Below are 19539 nucleotides of genomic sequence, written 5' to 3'. Positions count from 1 at the left end.
GTTCCACTTCTAATTCCTATGAAGGTACAGAGTATGCCAACTACATTTGAAAAAAAGGAGCAAAGTGAAATTACTTGATCACAGCTAGCAACTGAATAATTAAATATATATTTTCGGTAGAAATGGATAAAATGTCGGAATAAATCGATTCATAAAAGTTGAAAACAATATCATAAAGTCTGTGGCTAGAATTTAGATGCATGCATTGTTTATGGAGATTAGGGCTTGGTTGGGCCACCTTGTTAGTTTCTCATCAAACTCGTAAGCTTGTTACTGTAAAGATTATGAAAAGATTACAAGTCCTGAGTTGTAAAGAAGAAACTTTGAGGAAGGAAATAGCACTAATTAATGTTAAGGCGAGGAAATGCATAGAGAGGGAGGCCTTGTCCATATGAAGAGTGAACATGGTTCTGTAAAGTAGCATTCCTATTCTCCTCCACAACCTTGAATCTCATAAACATCATAAGAGTTGCTGCAATAATCTTCATTTGCCTATATGCAAATTCCTTTCCCAGGCCCACCCTAATCACATTTCATAACTTCAGATTGTGTATGAAAAATCAAATAAATAAAAATATAATCGGATGGTTTTCTGGAAACTGTGCTAACCTGAAAGGCAGTGAATTTAAAAGGGCTTTCACCCTGAAAAACACCATCTTCAAGCCATCTCTCGGGGTGAAATTCCTCAGCGTCTTCTCCCCAAATATACGCCATTCTCCCCATTGCATACGGCATGTAGCTTATGCCATCGCCTTTCTTTATCCTGTGGCCATCGGGCAGAATGTCGTCTTCGTCTGCAGACTTCCCGTCCTGCAAAGCCATAAGCAACACCATTATGCATGATTATTAGCCTCATTTCATTTCAGTGTTTCTTATCATATTTTTTACCACAGGAACTGCAGGATATAGCCTGAGAGTCTCTGTAAGAGCAGCATGTAGATATTGCATCTTATCAAGAGCTGCCTCAGTCAAGTTGAGCACAAATTCATCAACCGATGATCCATCTCTGACCTCTGTATCTAATTTCACATCTTGTAGCACCTTGTCTTGAATCAATGGTTGCTTGCATAGCATATAGAAGAACCAAGCAAGTGTGTTCGCTGATGTGTCCTTCCCTGCGATGAGAAAACTAAGAATTATGTCTCTCAGATACTCATCAGTCATGTTCTCCTTATCCTTTTCGCTTTCAATCAGAAACCTAGATAGTATGTCCTCCTTCTCACCCTAAAGCCAATAAAAAGTTATCAAAAAATCAATGACATAAATTTGATCAACAAAACAAAACCATATAAGTTGTTTGGTTACTCTAGTTCAGACTGACCTCTTCATTCCTCATCTGCTCCCTCTTGCGGTGGATCAAGTTGTAAACAAAATTGTCGATGACTTGGATGTTCTCCTTGAGATTTCTTTCCAGGCCAATGTTAGAAACCTTTTCACTTTCCAGAATACATCAACGTATCTCCAATATACAATGACATTGGAGTCGTCAAAGGCTTTGATAAACTGGTTACTGATTTCATCCGATCCAGATAGAGTATCGAGCTCAACCCCAAATCCCACCTTGAACATTGTATCCGTAGCTGATTTCATTAGCATATCCTGTAAATAAGATTTTTAACTTCCTTATTATATGCAGTCAAAGATACTTTATCAATGCACTAAGTGAAAATCATATCTGCAAACCAGGTATTAATATTGGCATTTTCAGAATAAGATGCTAAGACATGGTTGACCTAACATAGACAAAATTAGCGAAATAATAAGTGATGGGAGATGAGCATTGATTATAAACCTGCAAATCCATCTCTCTATTAGCCAGCGCTCCTACATAAACCTTGGAAGCTAGTTTAGCAGCATTAGACCGAAACACTGAGCAGCTGAAGTCTCTGAGGACTTTAGCCGAGAACTCATTGCTGGCAAGCTTTCGTTGGTGGCGCCATTTCTTCCCATCTATTGCAAAAATCCCTTCACCAAATAGATCCTTCATTATACCACGATTGTACTCTCCCTGCTCGAAACACATAAGATGGAAACTCAAATATCATTAGCACTCAAATTTAAACATGGACAACTCCAAATAGTTGGGGAAGTTGGTTTTCAGGATGTATTCAACATTTATCGGATCAGCAGTATATACTTCACTGTGCGAGTCAGTTATCAGACGGTATGTGCGGTACCTCAGAGCAAGTTTGATCTGGTAATCAAAAAGTCTACGGAGCTGATTTATCATTATTGGTCCAGCCACAGGTGGTCGATGAGAAGATGATATCACTTCTCTGACATAAGAAACAACGTGATAAAACTGGCCACAATGTAAAGTGGAAAACAAAGAAGACTCGATATGGAAGATCTTGTGGCAAGAGCTCCAAGCAGGAGAAACAGCAAAGCTAAAACGAATACGGGGATGCTCATCTCCTAAAACACTGAGGAAATATTAGATGCACAAACCAAGTGGTTAGGATATTATATGATGCAGAAACTTACATAAACCAAAGCTTCTGAAAACAAATATGGATGTCGACTCTTTCATACTCCTATAATACACCATAAAGTTGATGCATACTGGCTAATAATTTATGCGAAAGTCATCATCCTATATTTTGTTTTATACTTCTGAAAACAAGTACCTGTTTTTTTTCTTAGCTTCAGTGTTTTTTTGCATATGGCAGATATATTGGAGCTAACAGGTTTGCTTTGTCTTTTGTTTCATTGTTATCCAACTAGGAGAAGATCTCTATCCAACAGAGCAAATCGAAGTTTGTTAAAGTTAACTGTGTTCCCACAATCTTGTTGCCCCATGACGTAGACTAAAAGAGGCAAGAGATGAGAATAAATCGATCATCTGCAGATAGATTTGATATGGATTGGAAATAATTGAGAGGTCTATATATGTTGTTGCCAAAGTGCACCTGAACAATGATTAATCCTCTCCAATTACAAATAAAGAAAGGAATAAACAAATTAAGGAAATCAATAAGAAGGATATAGTTCAATCAACTTAAAAATTCAGAACTCCCAATACATAATAAAGAACTCACAAATAATTAATGTAGTGCAATTGAGGTGTTCGAATCAGAAACGGAAACAAAAATTGCTATAACAACATTTCGTAAAACACAAACTACTACTACAAAACAAAAAAAAGAAAATTATTAATCATTGATAGTCGAGACCAAAATTTGATGCCCCTTGGGCAATTGCATCTCTGCCAATAGGTTGCAGCCACATGAAAAAGCTTACCATCTGCTGTTCCTATTGCCACCACCACCACGACCTCTAGAAAAGGATCCTCTACCACCCCCTCCTCTTCCACCACCAAATCTGGCACCTCTCCTATCCCCGAAGCCACGGCCACCACCACCACCACCAAATCTTCCTCTTGATGGCTCTCTTTCCTGCAAATTTGGCAACAATGTCACCACTTCCAAGCTCACACCAGCAGCATTCTCTTGCCCTGCAAAACCATCAATGCACACCAAGTATGAAACATTTAGAGTTTAGAAATACAAATAATATAGGACGTAAATCTGTAGGAAATTAAATAGATAGTGCCACCAATATGTGAGATCATATCACATGTCTAGATGTATGGATTCCAGAACCCCACTTTATGCCTTTTAAATTTTAACAAGATTTTCAAAAACTAAAATATTTCCAAAAACTAACCTGCAAGGAAAGCATCAAGATCTTCGACAGCAACGTCAAATACAGCACCCTTCCCATCTGCAGTTAATGAAAGACCCTTTATAGATTCAACCTTCTCCTCAGGCAAAAACCTCCTCAGAGCTCCATAAGCAAACCTGACAATAGTTTACATAGACACCAGGTTACACAGACAGCAGTAAAAGAAACTATTTATGGAACAAATAAAGGATCCATTTTCTTAGGTAAAAAATAAATTCATTATTGAACTCAAAAGGTAGTATGGTATCATGGTAAATCCAAGTTTTAATGAGACATAAGATGCCTCTCCAAATGGTAAAGCATGATGAGCACAACAACAAGTGGGATTCTGTGACACAGCGACTAATTGAGTATACTCGTAATGGTGTTTATAATTCTTTTGATCACACAATTATCATATTCCTAAACATAAAATAACTGAAGAATTCGTAATGGTGTTTATATAGTGAAGTTGAAAAAATCAATCACTCACGATGGTGAGTAGATGGGCTTTCCACACTCAAGCAGTACAGTAACATGATTTTCCAATGAGGTGAGAAGTGACCGATTCTTAATTTCAGTGTAACCCTGCAAAACACAGACGCATATCATAACAAAACTAACAAATTATAATCTGTTTAATACAAGTACATGAAATAGACTTACAGCAGCATTGGCCAATGCCTTAGCAAGTAGGTCTACTGGAGTTAAATCAGATGAGTTGAGCAAGTCTTCAGCTGCAGCTTTGAATACCGGAATCACACTGCAAAACTTTTAGCGTTAGAAACAAAGGAGCTATGAGTACTAAAGTTTAGACAACTGCATGCATATCAGAAATACCTATCAGAAATCTCATTGATTTTTTCTGCTGCTTCAACACCAGCAGATTTAGCAATATCAGATGGCTGCGGAGCACTTATACGTTCAAATTTAACACCTGATTCTCTTTCGATCCTAGAAAAATTTGACATTCTAGGATCATAAAGCATCACAGCAACGCCACTTTTCCCTGGAAAAAGGCATTCAAACGATTAATAGAACTCCAGAACTACCTTGTAAAAATCAAAATATTAGTAACTTACCAGCTCTTCCTGTTCTCCCAGATCGATGAATGTATGCCTCCACATCACGAGGTGGTTCACACTAAACACAAAAATGCACTCTCATTTAAGCGCCATGTGGGGAACAAGTATTAGCCAAACAAAAAGAACATGCTGATATAAACAGACCTGAATAATTAACTGGACATCATCAATGTCTAGTCCTCGTGCAGCAACATTGGTAGCCACAAGTGTAGAAAATTTGCCTGATCTGAAGGCATTAAGAGTTACCTGACAACATCAAAGGACATATTAATAAAAGATATCCACAGAAAAGATGTGAAGGTCTCTAGTCATTTGTTAAGCCTCTGTTTGCAACAACTGATCTTAGAGAAACATTTTTCCTACGGAAACATCAAAGCATCAAATAACAAAGAGCAGAACCTACTGGAGTGAGTATATACACCTAAACAGACTGACTAATATTAATATAAAAAACCAAAGCTTGAATGGTGCTCACATGTAGTATAACTTTCCCCATAGTAAGTATATATGTAAACAAAGAGTTCCTTACCTCACGGGTAGACTGTTGTATATCACCATGCAATGCCCGTGCTCCAGGAAGCACACCAGCAAGTGTGGAAGCAGAATCCTTAGTCTCTGTGAAAATAATAGTGCGTCCTCCACTGGATTTAAAAGAGAGAATATAAGCTTAACTCTGATAAGACATTAGCAAAACAGAATAGAAGCAAGTTATGAATATTTTATGAAAAGGGCCAAGAAATTACAAACCTGCTATAGCAACGAATGATGTCAGGAATTAGCTGAGCTCTGGCAGATACAGAGCAGGGAAGGACAAAATGCCTTACATTGGTGCTGGCTTTCATTTTCGCATTACCAACAAGGTCAGCAGTTTGCTTGTCTGGTTTCAAAAATTTGGTAGATATCTGATATCACAAACAAAATAATATTCAGAGACCAATGTTAACAGTCTGCAGTGGTATATACTAGATAAAATAGACAACATATTTAAATTATAAACATACTTGCTTAACCCAAACTGGCAATGTAGCACTGAAAAGCAGTGTCTGAACTTTGCTAGAATCCTCAACCTTGCCTTCAGAAATGAATATTGGAAAACTCAAGTTAATTGACTAATATGCAAGTAAAAAAGAGGAATAGCAAATGCAAATAAGGATGAGATGAGACAACAATATTATACTCTTAAACATAAGAACTTCTTTGCATCAATGATCCAAAAGATGAATAGAAAGAAATAAGTTCAACATACCAAGAATAAGTTCAACGTCGTCAACAAAACCCATCCTCAGCATTTCATCAGCCTCATCAAGCACTCGGAACTGTAAGGACCGGAAGTCAATATTTCCTCGCTCTATGTGATCCTGCCAGATAAATATCGTTAAGGCAATATAACCAGCATTGGTTCTGAACCAATTGAACAAATAGTGGAAAGTAGAAGGAAGTAAATGGACAACAGACCTTGATGCGGCCAGGGGTTCCAACAATAATATCCACGCCTCTTTTCAATTGATTCTGCTGTGGCGGATAAGGAGAGCCCCCATACAGGCAACAGCAAGTCAACCCTAGAGCTCCACCATAAACTTCAAAGTCAGCAGCCACCTATAACACAAAAACAAGGCATACAATATAAATTTCATAAAAGAAAGATTGGGAGAAAGATATGGCCAAAGTTCAATAGAAAAGCATGAAAAAGTCTGCATGTAACGGTACACCCAACAGATAAGAGTACCTGTGTGGCCAACTCCCTTGTGGGTAAGAGAACAAGGACACTTGGCGCCTTCCCATATCCAGTCTTCCTCAAAGCTTTAGCACGTCCATTGGTCAATGATTCCAATATAGGTAATACAAATGCCAAAGTCTTACCCTGATGTAAATTATAAAAGCAACATTAGATACATAAAAAGCAGTTGGCTAGCAAAACATGGAAGATTAAAAAAAGGATTCATTATAACCAATAAGATAGTCCATAGTGTACAATAATCTGAGATGTAGTCACAAATCCAACAACCTAACATAGCTACAGAAACCATATCATATGAGCCAGTGATAACTAGAACCATATCATCTACATATTGGCAATAAGTTTTGGAGTCTTGGACATTTTGACATTCATACAGAAGTTACAAATAAGAGCTGGGAAGAGTAATAAAATTTCATCTAAAAGCTAATATGTTTAAATAATCTGCAGAGATTGTGTAAAAGCTTATATGTTGGAACAAAAGATCTCATCTTGAAGGTAAAATCAAAGAAAAACATATGCACAACCGAAACAAAAGAGAAGCAAGTCATATGTAAATCCACATTGGGCAGAAACCCGCCCTAACAAACAATAAGGGCAAGATTTTGAGAATAATAAAGCATAAAGACAGCAATAGTAACCCAGTAGAGTCGAACAGATAAAAGGAGAAAAGGTGAAGAAGCCCAACCTGACCAGTGCGAGCCCTTCCAATCATATCGGAACCATCGAGAATGGTGTCAAATGTCATTGCCTGAATCGGGAACAGCGCCTCAATTCCCTTGGCCTTCAAAGTCTCCCTAAGCGGCGCCGAAATTCGGAAATTGGAGACGGAGTTGGGGTTGTCCTCTTTTTCCTCCTCCTCTCCATGTCCGTCCTCAAATTTCATCTTCTTCTTGGTGGAGCCGTTCACAGGCTCACCCATCTCGGAGCTGGTGTCGCTTTTCTCCTCCTCATTATCGATTTCCAAAGCCTTGCGTTTCTTTTCTTTCTTAATTTTGACAGGGCTCTTGGAATTAGAATCATCGGGGGCAGTTTCCGGGGTCAATTTGGTCTTTTTGCTAGACTTTTTCTCCTTTTTCGTCTTTTTCTCAGCTGACTTCTCCTCCACCTCCATCTCCTCCGCGAGCTGGGACTTCTTCGTCATCTTCTTCTCGTCGGCGAATTGAGCCTCAGCATCAGCCATAACAACAGAAGGCATCACAGTCGATAGATATATATTGTGTGTAGAAAAAACCGAGATTGTTTACACTGTTTCCCTTCGTGTGAGATTGTGTCGACGGTGTGGAGGGGGCGAGGGGCTGTTATGCTCTGCTGCCGCAACACAAGTTGAAGGCAGTAAGAAGCAGGGAACAGCGGATGAAAGAGGGGTTCCAAAGAATTTAGGGTTTGCGTATTTATAGGCCTACCGAGTCGCAGAATTTTGCCCCTTGGACTAGTGTTGCTTTCATTTTAATTGGCGGCCGTGGATTCTATTGTTGAATTAGGACCGCAAATTGGGCCGCAACCACAAGGCCCAAACCGTATTAATACATACTCATATACGGCAACAATCTCAATTGCAATTAGGTAGTATTATTGCAATGAATACATTTATGTGTATGTCTGAAGTCTGAACCGTATTATTGTAATGAGCACATTCTTTTTGAATTGGAGATATTGACATTTAAATGTAGTAATTTATGTAAAGAAAAAAAATAGATTAAAAAATATGACCTTTTTCATAAATAGATTGAATTTTCTTTTTGTTCATCAAAATGGTTGATATCTATTTATGAAGTTTTTTTTGCCTTTGCTTTTACTTTGTCAGCCTCAATATTCACTATATTTATACAATCATTTTTTTCATTCTCTTTTATTTATCAATTACTTATTAAAATCTGTAGCATTTTTAATTTGTCCATATTTATGGAACAGAGGAAGTACTCCATTCCTACTTTTTTTTTTTACATCCTTGACTGTTGACTATTAGAGATATGAAAAAGTTATACGCATCCAATTAACCACGTGTCGAGTTAAATCGTACCTACCTTTGTAACGGCATATAAAAACATTACTGTCTCATTCAAATTTAAAACCTGGCATACTACTCCCTCTGTCCCGGGCTACTCGTTCCTTTCCTTTCGGCACGGAGATTAAGAAATGAGTGTATAGGAAAAGTAAAAAATGACGGCTGTAGGTGAAAATTTTTACTAAAAATGGAAAGAGTGCATGTAACTTGGACGAGCCAAAAAGGAAATAAGTGCGAGTAGCTTGGGACGGAGGGAGTATAATTTATCGGGTCCTACGGTCAAATTTTCCAAAGTATCCCACTCTCTATTTCTGAGCTTTTCCTCGCAAATCCCAACTTTCGCCAACACAATTTAACGAAGCAAACGTATGTCATTGCTTCTGCTTTTCGATTTTCAGGTGCGCTTGCTTGCTGCTGTCTTTCTTCCTCTTCTTTGTCTACCTCAATCTTCGTAATTTGATTGTTATTGGAGTAGTATATTACGCGTTGTGTATGAAAATAACTGAGATATGTCGAAGTCGGATATGAATTACTTGGAAAAAGAGGGAGATTTGATAGGAAGAGGCATTTCGATATCCTATTTCTGAGTTGCAATATAATTTCTGAAATGACAATTTTTAACAGTCGTGCATCTACACTGAGATAAACTTACTTTAGAGTTTGCTATTTCACACTATCTCTTCTTCCTTCAATGGCAGCTGCGACTGGTCAATAAAATTCTCTCTAGCTAAGATAGTCATTTCAGAACCTCGTATGATGATATTCATAATTTAAACCTAGATCATTGTAAAAGATGGAAAAGGTTTTGCCAGATTCTGGTTTTATATAAACAAACGCCTGAGCAATTAGGTCAAGAGTACAACAATCTATTGTGTATATGCTGGATGATTCTAAAATAAAGTTAATGAGTTGATACTTCCTACTTAACAAGACTTGAGAGCTACTCCAACGAAGGCAGATTATGAGTGGCGAGTAATGTGTGTTTACATGTGCATTTAATCTGAGACCATTGTCACAAACTCACATTCAATCATAGCAGAAATGAATTGACATGCTTTTTATGCCAAATGCACCACAAAGAGTAATGTCCAAAGTAAGAGTCTCTTACATAAAACATTTAACACTCACTACAGCATCTAAATAAAAGAGAATATTATGTCCATGTTCTAATCTAGAGCATTTACTTCAACTTCGGGGATTGGCTGATGCGACATAGGTCCATAGTTCTATAACAGGTTTGGTTTATTGCCTTTAATAGTTGAAACACCACCCTACTCATTTTTATATTTGCACATTTTGTTCCACATTATCTCCCTGTCTGCTGCATTATTTTACCGCACTTCTTTCCTTTGGTATGTAAAAACTGAAACCAATCTTTTGTCAGGTCTAGTCACCTTAAAATGTCAGCATGCCAAGGCAATGTGCTTTTGCGCATGCAGTCAGCATTTGGATCTCTTCTATATGAATTGCAGGTAAATATTTATAGCTCTCAGTTACAGCTTGCTTATGCAACCCCTTCTTCTTGCCTTTTAACGATTAGAAAATGCATATTGCTGTGATGTTCTTGAGTCCATCACTTGATTGGATGTCAATGTTACAGAATGTAATTTATATCGTTTATGATCTTCTGCTCTGCCCATCAGTTAATATGGGAGGAGATCGGGGAATCTGATGTTGAAAGGGAAAAGGCGATAGTTGAACTTGAACAAGAATGTTTAGAAGTGTTCAGAAGAAAAGTAGATCAGGCAAACATGCGTAGAGCTCAGTTGAGGCTGGCAATTGCTGATGCTGAAGCAGAGCTTGCTGCTATCTGCTCTGAAATAGGAGAGCAACCAGTGCATATCAGGCAGGTGAGCCTTTGATTTGGCCAATTAGTCTATATATTTCTTCTACTCCGTGGTATTCTTTTTACTGCAGACGTCATTTCTCCAACATCAACTTGCTGATCAGTGTCAAATCCATCTAAAGCTTCTATAATTAAGAAGTTCCAAATTGACATGATTGCATATCTTTATACGATTGTCACTGTTTAATTTCAAACACCATTTTGCAGTAAAATGAATTATGAAGACTTGGTGGTCACTGTTTTGAATAGGATTTTTCTGAACAAAAAAGCATATATATTGCGTAGTTAATTCGAAAGCTTTCATTTGTCTGTATGTTGTTTGCCAATGAAATGGTCTTTCTTTATTCAGTCTGATCATAAATCTGAAAGCTTGAAGGCTGAACTCAGAATGATCCAACCACTGATAGAGGAGTTGAGAAAGAGAAAAAATGCTAGGAAGAATCAAGTGTCTGAGGTCCTAGCTGAGATGCAGAGCATAAAGAATGAAATTTGTAGCTCAGATGGGGTTTCCTCTAATGAACCACTAACCACTGAACCTGATCTTTCGATAAAGAAGCTTGAGGAATTGCACAGAGACTTGAGGGCACTTCAAATGGAAAAGGTTTGTAATTTCCCTCCCTTGCATTTGAAATTCAATTGTAATTATGTATTTAGCCTCTGGTATATTTATGAGTGATCTTTGTGTAGAAAAAGTGTCAGAAGATGACACAGGACCGCCTGAACTCTTTGCACTCTCTGTGTGTTGTGCTTGGTTTGGATTTCAAAAAAGTTGCTAATGAAATCCATCCGAGTTTAGGAGAAGCTAAAAGCTCAAAAAACATTAATAACAGTACTACAGAGCAATTGGGGACTGCTATACAACAACTAAGAGAGCTTAAATTACAGCGAATGCAGCAGGCAAGCATTCGACTGCTTATTTAGTAGTACTCTTTATTCCTCCATAAAACAGCATTTTGTGACTTTCTTTACATTGGCAGCTACAAGACCTTACGGCTTCATTGTTGGAACTCTGGAACTTAATGGACACGCCAATCGAAGAGCAACAGATATTTCAGAAAGTTACTTGTAAGCTCGCAGCCTCAGAAGACGAGATAACAGAGCCCAACATGCTTTCTATTGACCACATTAATTATGTGAGTCAAATGCCTCATTGTTACATTTGGCTTGGATTGTATAGGCTGAATGATGGTACACCAGAGTGGTAGTGATCAATTCCACTTTTAATTTTCCAGGTAGAGGCAGAAGTTTCTCGCTTGGAAGAGTTGAAAGAAAGCAAGATGAAGGAAACTTGTTCTGAAGAAGAGGGCTGAGTTGGAGGCTATTTGTAGGAAGACTCATCTTACTCCGGAGAGAGATAGTGCAATGGCAATGGCAATAGCAATGCATGCTACTGAATCTGGTACTACTTGTGATCATTATAATGAAAATTCTCTGCTTCACCACAGCCCTTATTTCTTACTAATTTCTTGATTGATAAAGGATCTGTTGATGCTGCTTGTGTGCTTGATGCAATTGAGATTCAAATAGCTAGAGCTAAAGAGGAGGCTCTCAGCAGGAAAGAAATTCGCGAGAAGGTTGAGAAGTGGATGGCTGCACGTGAAGAGGAAAGCTGGCTCGAAAAATATAATAGGGTTGGTCTTGCTTCTTGTTTTCTAGAGATGCTTTTTTGTAGAACTGCTTAAATTATCATTATATTCCTGCAGGATGGTAATAGGTATAATGCTGGTAGAGGTGCTCATCTTACACTAAAACTTGCTGAAAAGGCTCGCGCTTTGGTCAATAAGCTTCCAGGTACATAGGCATCACACATAAAGAAGCCTTCTTATGCAGTAGTCTTATGATTTAATCACATAGTTAATAGTTAATTTTAATGTCTTTCCGGTCCCTATCGCGGTTCTGCTACAATAGCAATGATGGATACACTTGCTTCAAAAATCTTAGCTTGGGAAAATGAGAGAGGAATTGACTTCATTTACGACGGCGTAAGTTCAAGTTTACAATGTAAATTTCCCTCTCCCTTTTACATTTATCCGGACAGACTTTCATCTTCTTTTCCTTTTTCTCCATTCTCCCTCTTTATAGGTTCGTCTGCTTACTATCCTTGAAGGTTATAAAGTTCTCAAGAAAGATAAAGAAATACAGCGGAAAAGACAGAGGGTATACATTTTTACAACCTAAAGTTTGTTGCTCAACTTTTTGTTCTCTCTCCCCTGCCTGTGCATTTATGGGCATTTTTTTCAGGACCAAAAGAAACACCAAGGACAGTTATTAACAGAGCAGGAAGCTGTTTATGGTTCAAAGCCTAGTCCCATAAAGAACCCCCAATTGAAGAAAGCACCTAGATTATCATATGCTGGGACAAGTAATAGAAAATTATCTCTTAGTGAACCTATGCTACAGTATCATGTGACCCCTGCAGTGAAAGATATCCCTAATATTCGGACCACAAAGAAAAATGAGTGTATAAATCAGAAAGCACCTAGGTTATCATATGCTGGGGCAAATTGTAGAAAAGTATCTCTTGTTGAACCTTCGCTGCAGTCTCATGTGACCCCTGAAGTGAAAGTTATCCCTAATATTCGGATCACCAAGAAAAATGAGTGTATAAATCAGAAAGCACCTAGATTATCATATGCTGGGGCAAGTAGTAGAAGAGTATCTCATGTTGAACCTATGCTGCAGTCTCATGTGACCCCTGCAGTGAAAGTTATCCCTAATATTCGGACCACCAAGAAAAATGAGTGTATAGATCAGAACCGTCGCAAGGATGATAGACATGCAGCTTCCTCATCGGGTAAATTATTTTCTGATTTCCAGCACGTAAATCCTTTGTTTTCTGTCTTGCCTAGCCTATGCAAGTTCACTGGATGATGATGATGAGTATTTTCAATGAAAAATACAGGAAGTAGATAATGTGATCAATGAATATGGATTAAAAATAAGCAAAATTTGGATGAGAGTAAGGTTTTTTTGTAAATTTGTTTCTTGTTTTTTGGTTTGCAGTTCAGAGGAGAGGTCTGAACCGGGCTGGCGTTACTACAAAACAACATTCTTCCAACTTATCAACTGCCCTTGAAGCAGAGCGGCAATTGATGCGAAAGCCTTTCTCTCCTCTTTCTTCTGCAAATCCATCAAAAACAACTGCAGCAAATGTCATGGAAGACCTGAACAGGAAACACGAAGAGTTATGGCAGAAGCTGGTTACAATCAATAGGACCCCTCCCAATATTAAGTTGAGAGCTGAGCAAGAGAACAGAACACCTCAGAAGACACCTACAACTTGCACCCTTAACACCCACAGCAATATCCATTCCAATGCAGACAGCTGCAACACCAGCTTCCATCAAGACGACATCCATTCCTCAAGTTGAAGAGGAGCTCGAGTACTCGTTCGAGGAGAGGAGAGCGCATTTTGTGCTGCCTAAATCACGATTAATGTGGCGCTAGTTTAGAAATATGAACATGATATACTGAGTTATTTGATATTTCAATTTTGTGGATACAGGTGAGTTTTACTACTGTTCTCTTCTTGTGTGCGTAGTGTGTATATAGAGGCTCTGGGATTTGGATGTTGTAGTGGCGATGCGAGTTTCCAGCTCCAACATTATTTATAATAGTAGTAATGATTTTGGATGGTTGATATCCATTTGTTTCATGTTGCTTCTGCTGTAACATTTGTCTATAATGTTGATATTCCATGATTTTATGGGCACTACAAGTTTCATGTTTTTCAATTTTAAAGATTTTATGCACAAAAGGAGTGTACTCCATCAGCATAAATTCCCCAAAAAAAGAATTGACTGTTTCGTTGGCTAACTTACCATCTAGCAGCTGATGGAATGAATATATGGGACATGATATCTTTATTTTTTTCAGTGGTTCTCTTTTAAAAAGGGGAATCTTTACCCTTATTCTTACTCAGTAATTTTTTTTTTTTCGATTTTCTTACTACTAGTACTAAGTATAAGTTATACTTGTACATGCATGTTATGATTTTTTTGAGATACTTATGTCACATGCAAGTAATCCGAGTTGCATCAAAGTGCAGTTACAGTAAATTAACCAAAATTCAAGGGCACATCTTTTTGAAAATGGTCAACTTTTTTTTTTTCCGAGAAGACAAAGAACATGTTGAATACTTGAACATGTTGATAATACTTCCAACCTTAACTTTTATAGCTTTAAATAATTAAACTCTCATTTCAATATTCCATCCCGTATTTTCAAATTTATGTATTCCGATTCATTTAATCTGCCAATTTGAAAATAATAATTCAAGACGGTCGGTAATTAATACTACTCTGAATTTTAAAATTAAAATATTGCTGCTGACCAAATTAATAGGCTTATTATATCTAATAGACTCCAACATTATCACTCCTAATTTATTTTCACCTCATGTGATTACTGTTAATGCTGGCGAGGTACTTCTGATTATGACCAATTAACTTTACAGTATTGAATTAGTTTCCTTACACCTACAAATTTGTTCCAAGTTCTAAACTGAGTCATGTGATCCTTTACAAATTTTATTGTGATAACAATATCATCTTTAGTGAATAAAAGTCATGAAATCACAATTAAGATAGATACGTGTGAGGGTGAAATATATTGTTTAGATCCTTCACTGCAGTAATTACTGTTGTTGGTGGTGTTATTATGGATCGACTAATTAAAAGAGTTGTGCTTATCTACTTAGTAAGAGTGCATGTCTTTACTCAATGTTGGTGGCAGTGTTAATTCATTATTACTGATCTTGCATATCTTGTAGAAGATAGAAATACTTAGTGCTAAGGTTGATCAGAAGGTGCTTTATCTCGTGTTTCACTGTCTTATATCTTCACTCTTTCATGACAGGATATTAATATGAAGATAATATCACTTTCCCAACAAGTATCTAGAGCAATTTGCATCCTGGCTGCAAATGGTGCCATCTCAAATGTTACATTGCGTCAATCTAATTCTTCTGGTGGTACTTTAACGTACGAGGTAAGACGATATTTTCATCTGAAATTTTATGCTATGTGATAATATTCAATCTGATGAAACTGGCCTCATTATGAAATTGGTAATCTAATGTTTTTACAAGCATGAAATTAAGGTTGTCTGTCTAAACTTTGGTACTTGCCATTAAACATAAGAAATACAATTTACAGTTTGATCTTGCAAATTGATACTCAATCTTGAAATGCTACACACAGGTTGTTATCGGCAGCTTTGTTTCTGGTAATCAGGTGGAGCAAAAGCCTATGAAGCCAATATACGAGCACACAATTTCATTTGGCGCCGTCCCTTCTAACCCGGTCTCCGAAGAAAGATATGCAACAGCCTACAATAGAGGAAGGCCAAATTTCACCTCCTCTGCTTCATATCACAGCGACAACTTGCCTTCTGTACACTCTGAACATAATGCTGAGGATTCTAGAGTGCAAAGCCATGAATAGCATGCTGATCATCTCTCATGTGTATTGTGTGTATCTTTAGCCGTTTTCCGTTAGAATTAGGGATTTTAGGGCCGTGCCTTTCTTATGTTGCCAAGGAGTGTATGTCAACTCAGAGCAAGGCATGATTTGTCTGACTGAATCTGCCTTCTTTTTTCCTAGTTTAGTTGCTGAGTTAGGAACTTCTGATGCTTTGATATGTGTAGTAATGAAATTGGAGACAGCATTTTCACTTCACAATTTCAAGAAATTACATTACATTCGGGATCTTACAGGAGTCTGCAGATTCTCTGACATAAATACTAGATTCTTTGATACTGTCTTACAAAATTAGTACTAAATGGAGTAGTTCTGCATGAACCTCAAAATACTAAAAAACATGTGACTGGTCTAAAAAAGGGTATGTTCTCATCTCACTTCGTAATCCCTTGTTCATTTTTCGAATAAACTCTTCCACATTTGAGCTGCTGCTGACGACTATGATGAGATTAAATAGACAGAAAATCATGTGGGAGTTGGAAGTTGCGAGGGTGATCAGCTCAAATGTGGATTGCAGCCTTTTTGAAATTGTGTGTTTTACTTAGTGTGGGAAGGTGAAATGTGAGAGACTTTGTTGTGGTAAATAAGCTCTCAGTTTAGTCAAGGATTTGCTTTGATGTGTGAAAGAAGCTACTTCCTTAGCAATACATACACGCTCATTGAAGTGTGAAAGCATCCTAAATTGAAATTTTGAATTAATTCATCTGAACTACATTTGGCAATTGGCATCATTCGAGAATTTGAAAGTAGTGTATATTTAGTGATTTGAATATGATGACTATTGGAAAAGGCAAGATGCTGCTTAATTTTGTGAAGCCGATCAACAACACAATACCATTCAAATCAATACATAAAAAAAAGAACAATACCTTTGAGCAGCAGCATAAATAATAATAATAATAATAATAATAATAATAATAATAATAATACCTATATATTTTATGTGTGATAGGAGTACTTTTAAAAGAGAAACTCGCTTAAACTTTTTATTAGAGGGAACATTTTTTTTAGTCTGGAAATGGGAAAAATAACAAATTCATATAGTAGTACTAGAGAAAAAATTCCCTAGTCTAGGAATACCACGTGGCAATGTGACGTGGTATGCCCACCAATATTATTTTGCCAAATGGAAATATACAAGGCATCTGCTTCCAAGTAGAAGCATAAAAAAGTTGGAAAGAAAAATTCATTAATTCTCGTTTGTTAAGGAAACTATCCCTAATAATATGCATTTTCTTTTATGTGTATATACTAAAATGAATGATATTATCATATTGCACCAACAATTTATTAGTTTAGACTTCTTTTCTTTTGTATTGATATATATACATAAATTCAATTTATTTATTTAATGGAATTACTTATCTTCTTTTTTTGTTGATGTATAACATAATTTAAAATTTGTTAGCATTGCACACAATAGATTTACTATAAATGTTCTTTTTTATTGTACCATTACACATTAATTCTATATATTATGATAATGTGTTATGTTAAAATATTATAAAAGATAGCGAATAATATAAGATAAGATGATCTGATAGATTTTATACAATAGATCAAATATGTAGTATAAATTTCAATATGAATTTTAAGAAATTGAAATATTACTAGTACTATTATTAGGGTACTCACATTAAGGATTACAGTCTTAATTTATACAATTAAAATGAGATTATATTGTTTAACATCAACTATAAAAGTAAGAAGATAAAACTTTAATAGACATAATTATGTGGTCTATTATAATTACTTAACAATAAAAAACAATTAGTAGTACTATAAAATAACGAAGATAAAACTTAAACTATATATAAATTCCCTATTAAGATAGTCAAAAACATATATTTACTTGAGTAAAAGTTAAAGAGATTGCGAATATACAGTGTATATATGGTTGTATATACTCCATATATGGAACTGTAAAAATTTCCTTAAAACATCATATTATGCCTTATAATCATTTGGCCATGTATGCTATATATTTCTATTTGGCAAAATAACATTGGTAGGGCATACCACATCACATTGCCATGTGGTATTCTTAGAGTAGAGAATTTTTTCTCGTAGTACTAAATCTCAACTGATTAAGCTAATCTTCTTAGCAGTAATTGTCAAATCATGCTGTGGGAGCCACGGTTGTATCTAAATCAACCACTACATTAAATTCTATGGGTTGTTTTAGCTAACAACTCTTATTAACATTGCTTACACTTGTCCCACTAATTTAATATACGCATTTAATCAAAGTTCAAACCAATCGATTCAAGCAGTATTTTGTGAAATATTCCAAAGGTTTGATGGCGTGTTTGACATTTGAATAAAGACATAAGCCACTTTTTCTAATTAACAATAAGTTTGATTTGCATTACCAGTGCATTCTTAAAATCCACTTATAATTATCAAAACCTAATGAATGCTCAAATACTCAAAGTGGAGGCCGGATGCATCAGTGATACATAGTCAAATAATTACAGGTGTTTTTATGAGGTAATGATTGTAGACGTTTAAGTTAGACATTTTGGGTCCTTTTTATATAGGAGTAGTATAAATTTTTTCAACAATCATAAATAAACGCAATTAGTCCTTAAAATTACTAACGTTGCTCGAAATTATGTTGTTTTTCATTATTTTAAAATGTAAATAAAAAATCATCAATTTAACTTTGTTGCCAATTTCTTACTCTTTTGAATTACTATCAAACTAAATCTTATGTGACAAATTAAAACATACGTGAAGAAGAGTGATCGGGTTAGTGCTGGAGGCTGGAGGCAGATGGGTGAGATGGAAGTGAATAAAAACGACTACTATGGGCCAAACGATAACCCAATTTGCCAAAAAAATGTGGGAGAGGATCCCCTGCTGCCCCATACAATCCTATTTTTTATTATTATTTCTTTTATTAAAAAAAATAAAAATTTAATATTAAAAATATTTTTGTGAGGGGCAGCAGGGCCCTGCTGTGCACACCTGCTGTGATTTGTGCACAGCAGGGGATCCTCTCCCAAAAAATGCTCTTTTATGCTCAAATATTTTGATATGTCATTTAATATTTGATTTGAGAATAACGGAAGTTTTGAACATCAACAATGCAACTGACCCGGCACAGCTGCATTGCAACTCTCCCCCATGTGGCCGCCGCCTATACAGCCCCTCCAATAGCCCCGCCACTTTTTTTTTGTCCACAGCTACTTCTTTTTATCCACACCCATAAAAAAAGTGTCAGCAGCTATAGAGGACATTTTTTTAGCCACTTTTCATTTTATTTTATTTTTGTTTATAATTAAAATTATCGGAATGTAAATAATTAGAAAAAAAACAGCTATAATTAAATAAATTAAAGTTGAATACTAAATTTTCGTCGTATTAAAGTAATGGAAAAATTATACAACGAAAATTTAATCTACAGAAAATCACACCACTTCTTCACGCTACGCCCCCTACGTGCTCAATATCTCTTCAATCAAATCGGTCTGGAGTGTGGTATGTGTTGTGCTCCTGCGCATATCAGTGAAATGTTGGAGCAAATATTCATTACACCCATCTGTATCGGCACGGAGGCAACACCGTGACTTGAACTTGCACCATCTTCCGGTGCCCAACGCTCCGCAGCAAAGCATTCAGTTTCTATTATCATATTGTGCAATGCGATACATGTTAACATAATATTCGAGACATCATCTTTGTGCCAAACTCGTGCCGGACACCGTATAATGGCCTAT

General features: G+C 36.5%; 1 protein-coding gene and 2 pseudogenes across 1 annotated transcript; 1 reads left to right on the top strand and 2 right to left on the bottom strand.

The window, feature by feature from the left end:
* Nucleotides 1–308: 308 nt before the first annotated feature.
* On the bottom strand, nt 309–2692 carry LOC121798270 (annotated as a pseudogene).
* A 269-nt stretch (nt 2693–2961) lies between these two features.
* Nucleotides 2962–7855, bottom strand: LOC121798269 (DEAD-box ATP-dependent RNA helicase 7-like). The gene is made up of 14 exons (XM_042197186.1): nt 7172–7855; nt 6475–6609; nt 6204–6344; nt 5995–6106; nt 5750–5820; nt 5496–5650; nt 5278–5389; nt 4893–4994; nt 4746–4806; nt 4504–4672; nt 4330–4426; nt 4157–4251; nt 3667–3800; nt 2962–3454 (listed from the first exon to the last, which is right to left on the bottom strand). The coding sequence occupies exons 1-14, from the start codon at nt 7679–7681 to the stop codon at nt 3237–3239; spliced, it is 2112 nt and encodes a 703-aa protein (XP_042053120.1). The 5' UTR covers nt 7682–7855; the 3' UTR covers nt 2962–3236.
* A 953-nt stretch (nt 7856–8808) lies between these two features.
* LOC121798388 lies at nt 8809–13977 on the top strand (annotated as a pseudogene).
* The last annotated feature ends 5562 nt before the right edge of the window (nt 13978–19539 follow it).

The sequence above is a fragment of the Salvia splendens genome, chromosome 4 (assembly GCF_004379255.2).
Source record: "Salvia splendens isolate huo1 chromosome 4, SspV2, whole genome shotgun sequence".
Taxonomy (NCBI): domain Eukaryota; kingdom Viridiplantae; phylum Streptophyta; class Magnoliopsida; order Lamiales; family Lamiaceae; genus Salvia; species Salvia splendens.
The sequence above is the reverse complement of the archived record's forward strand: the minus strand, read 5'-3'. Positions and strand labels throughout refer to the sequence as shown.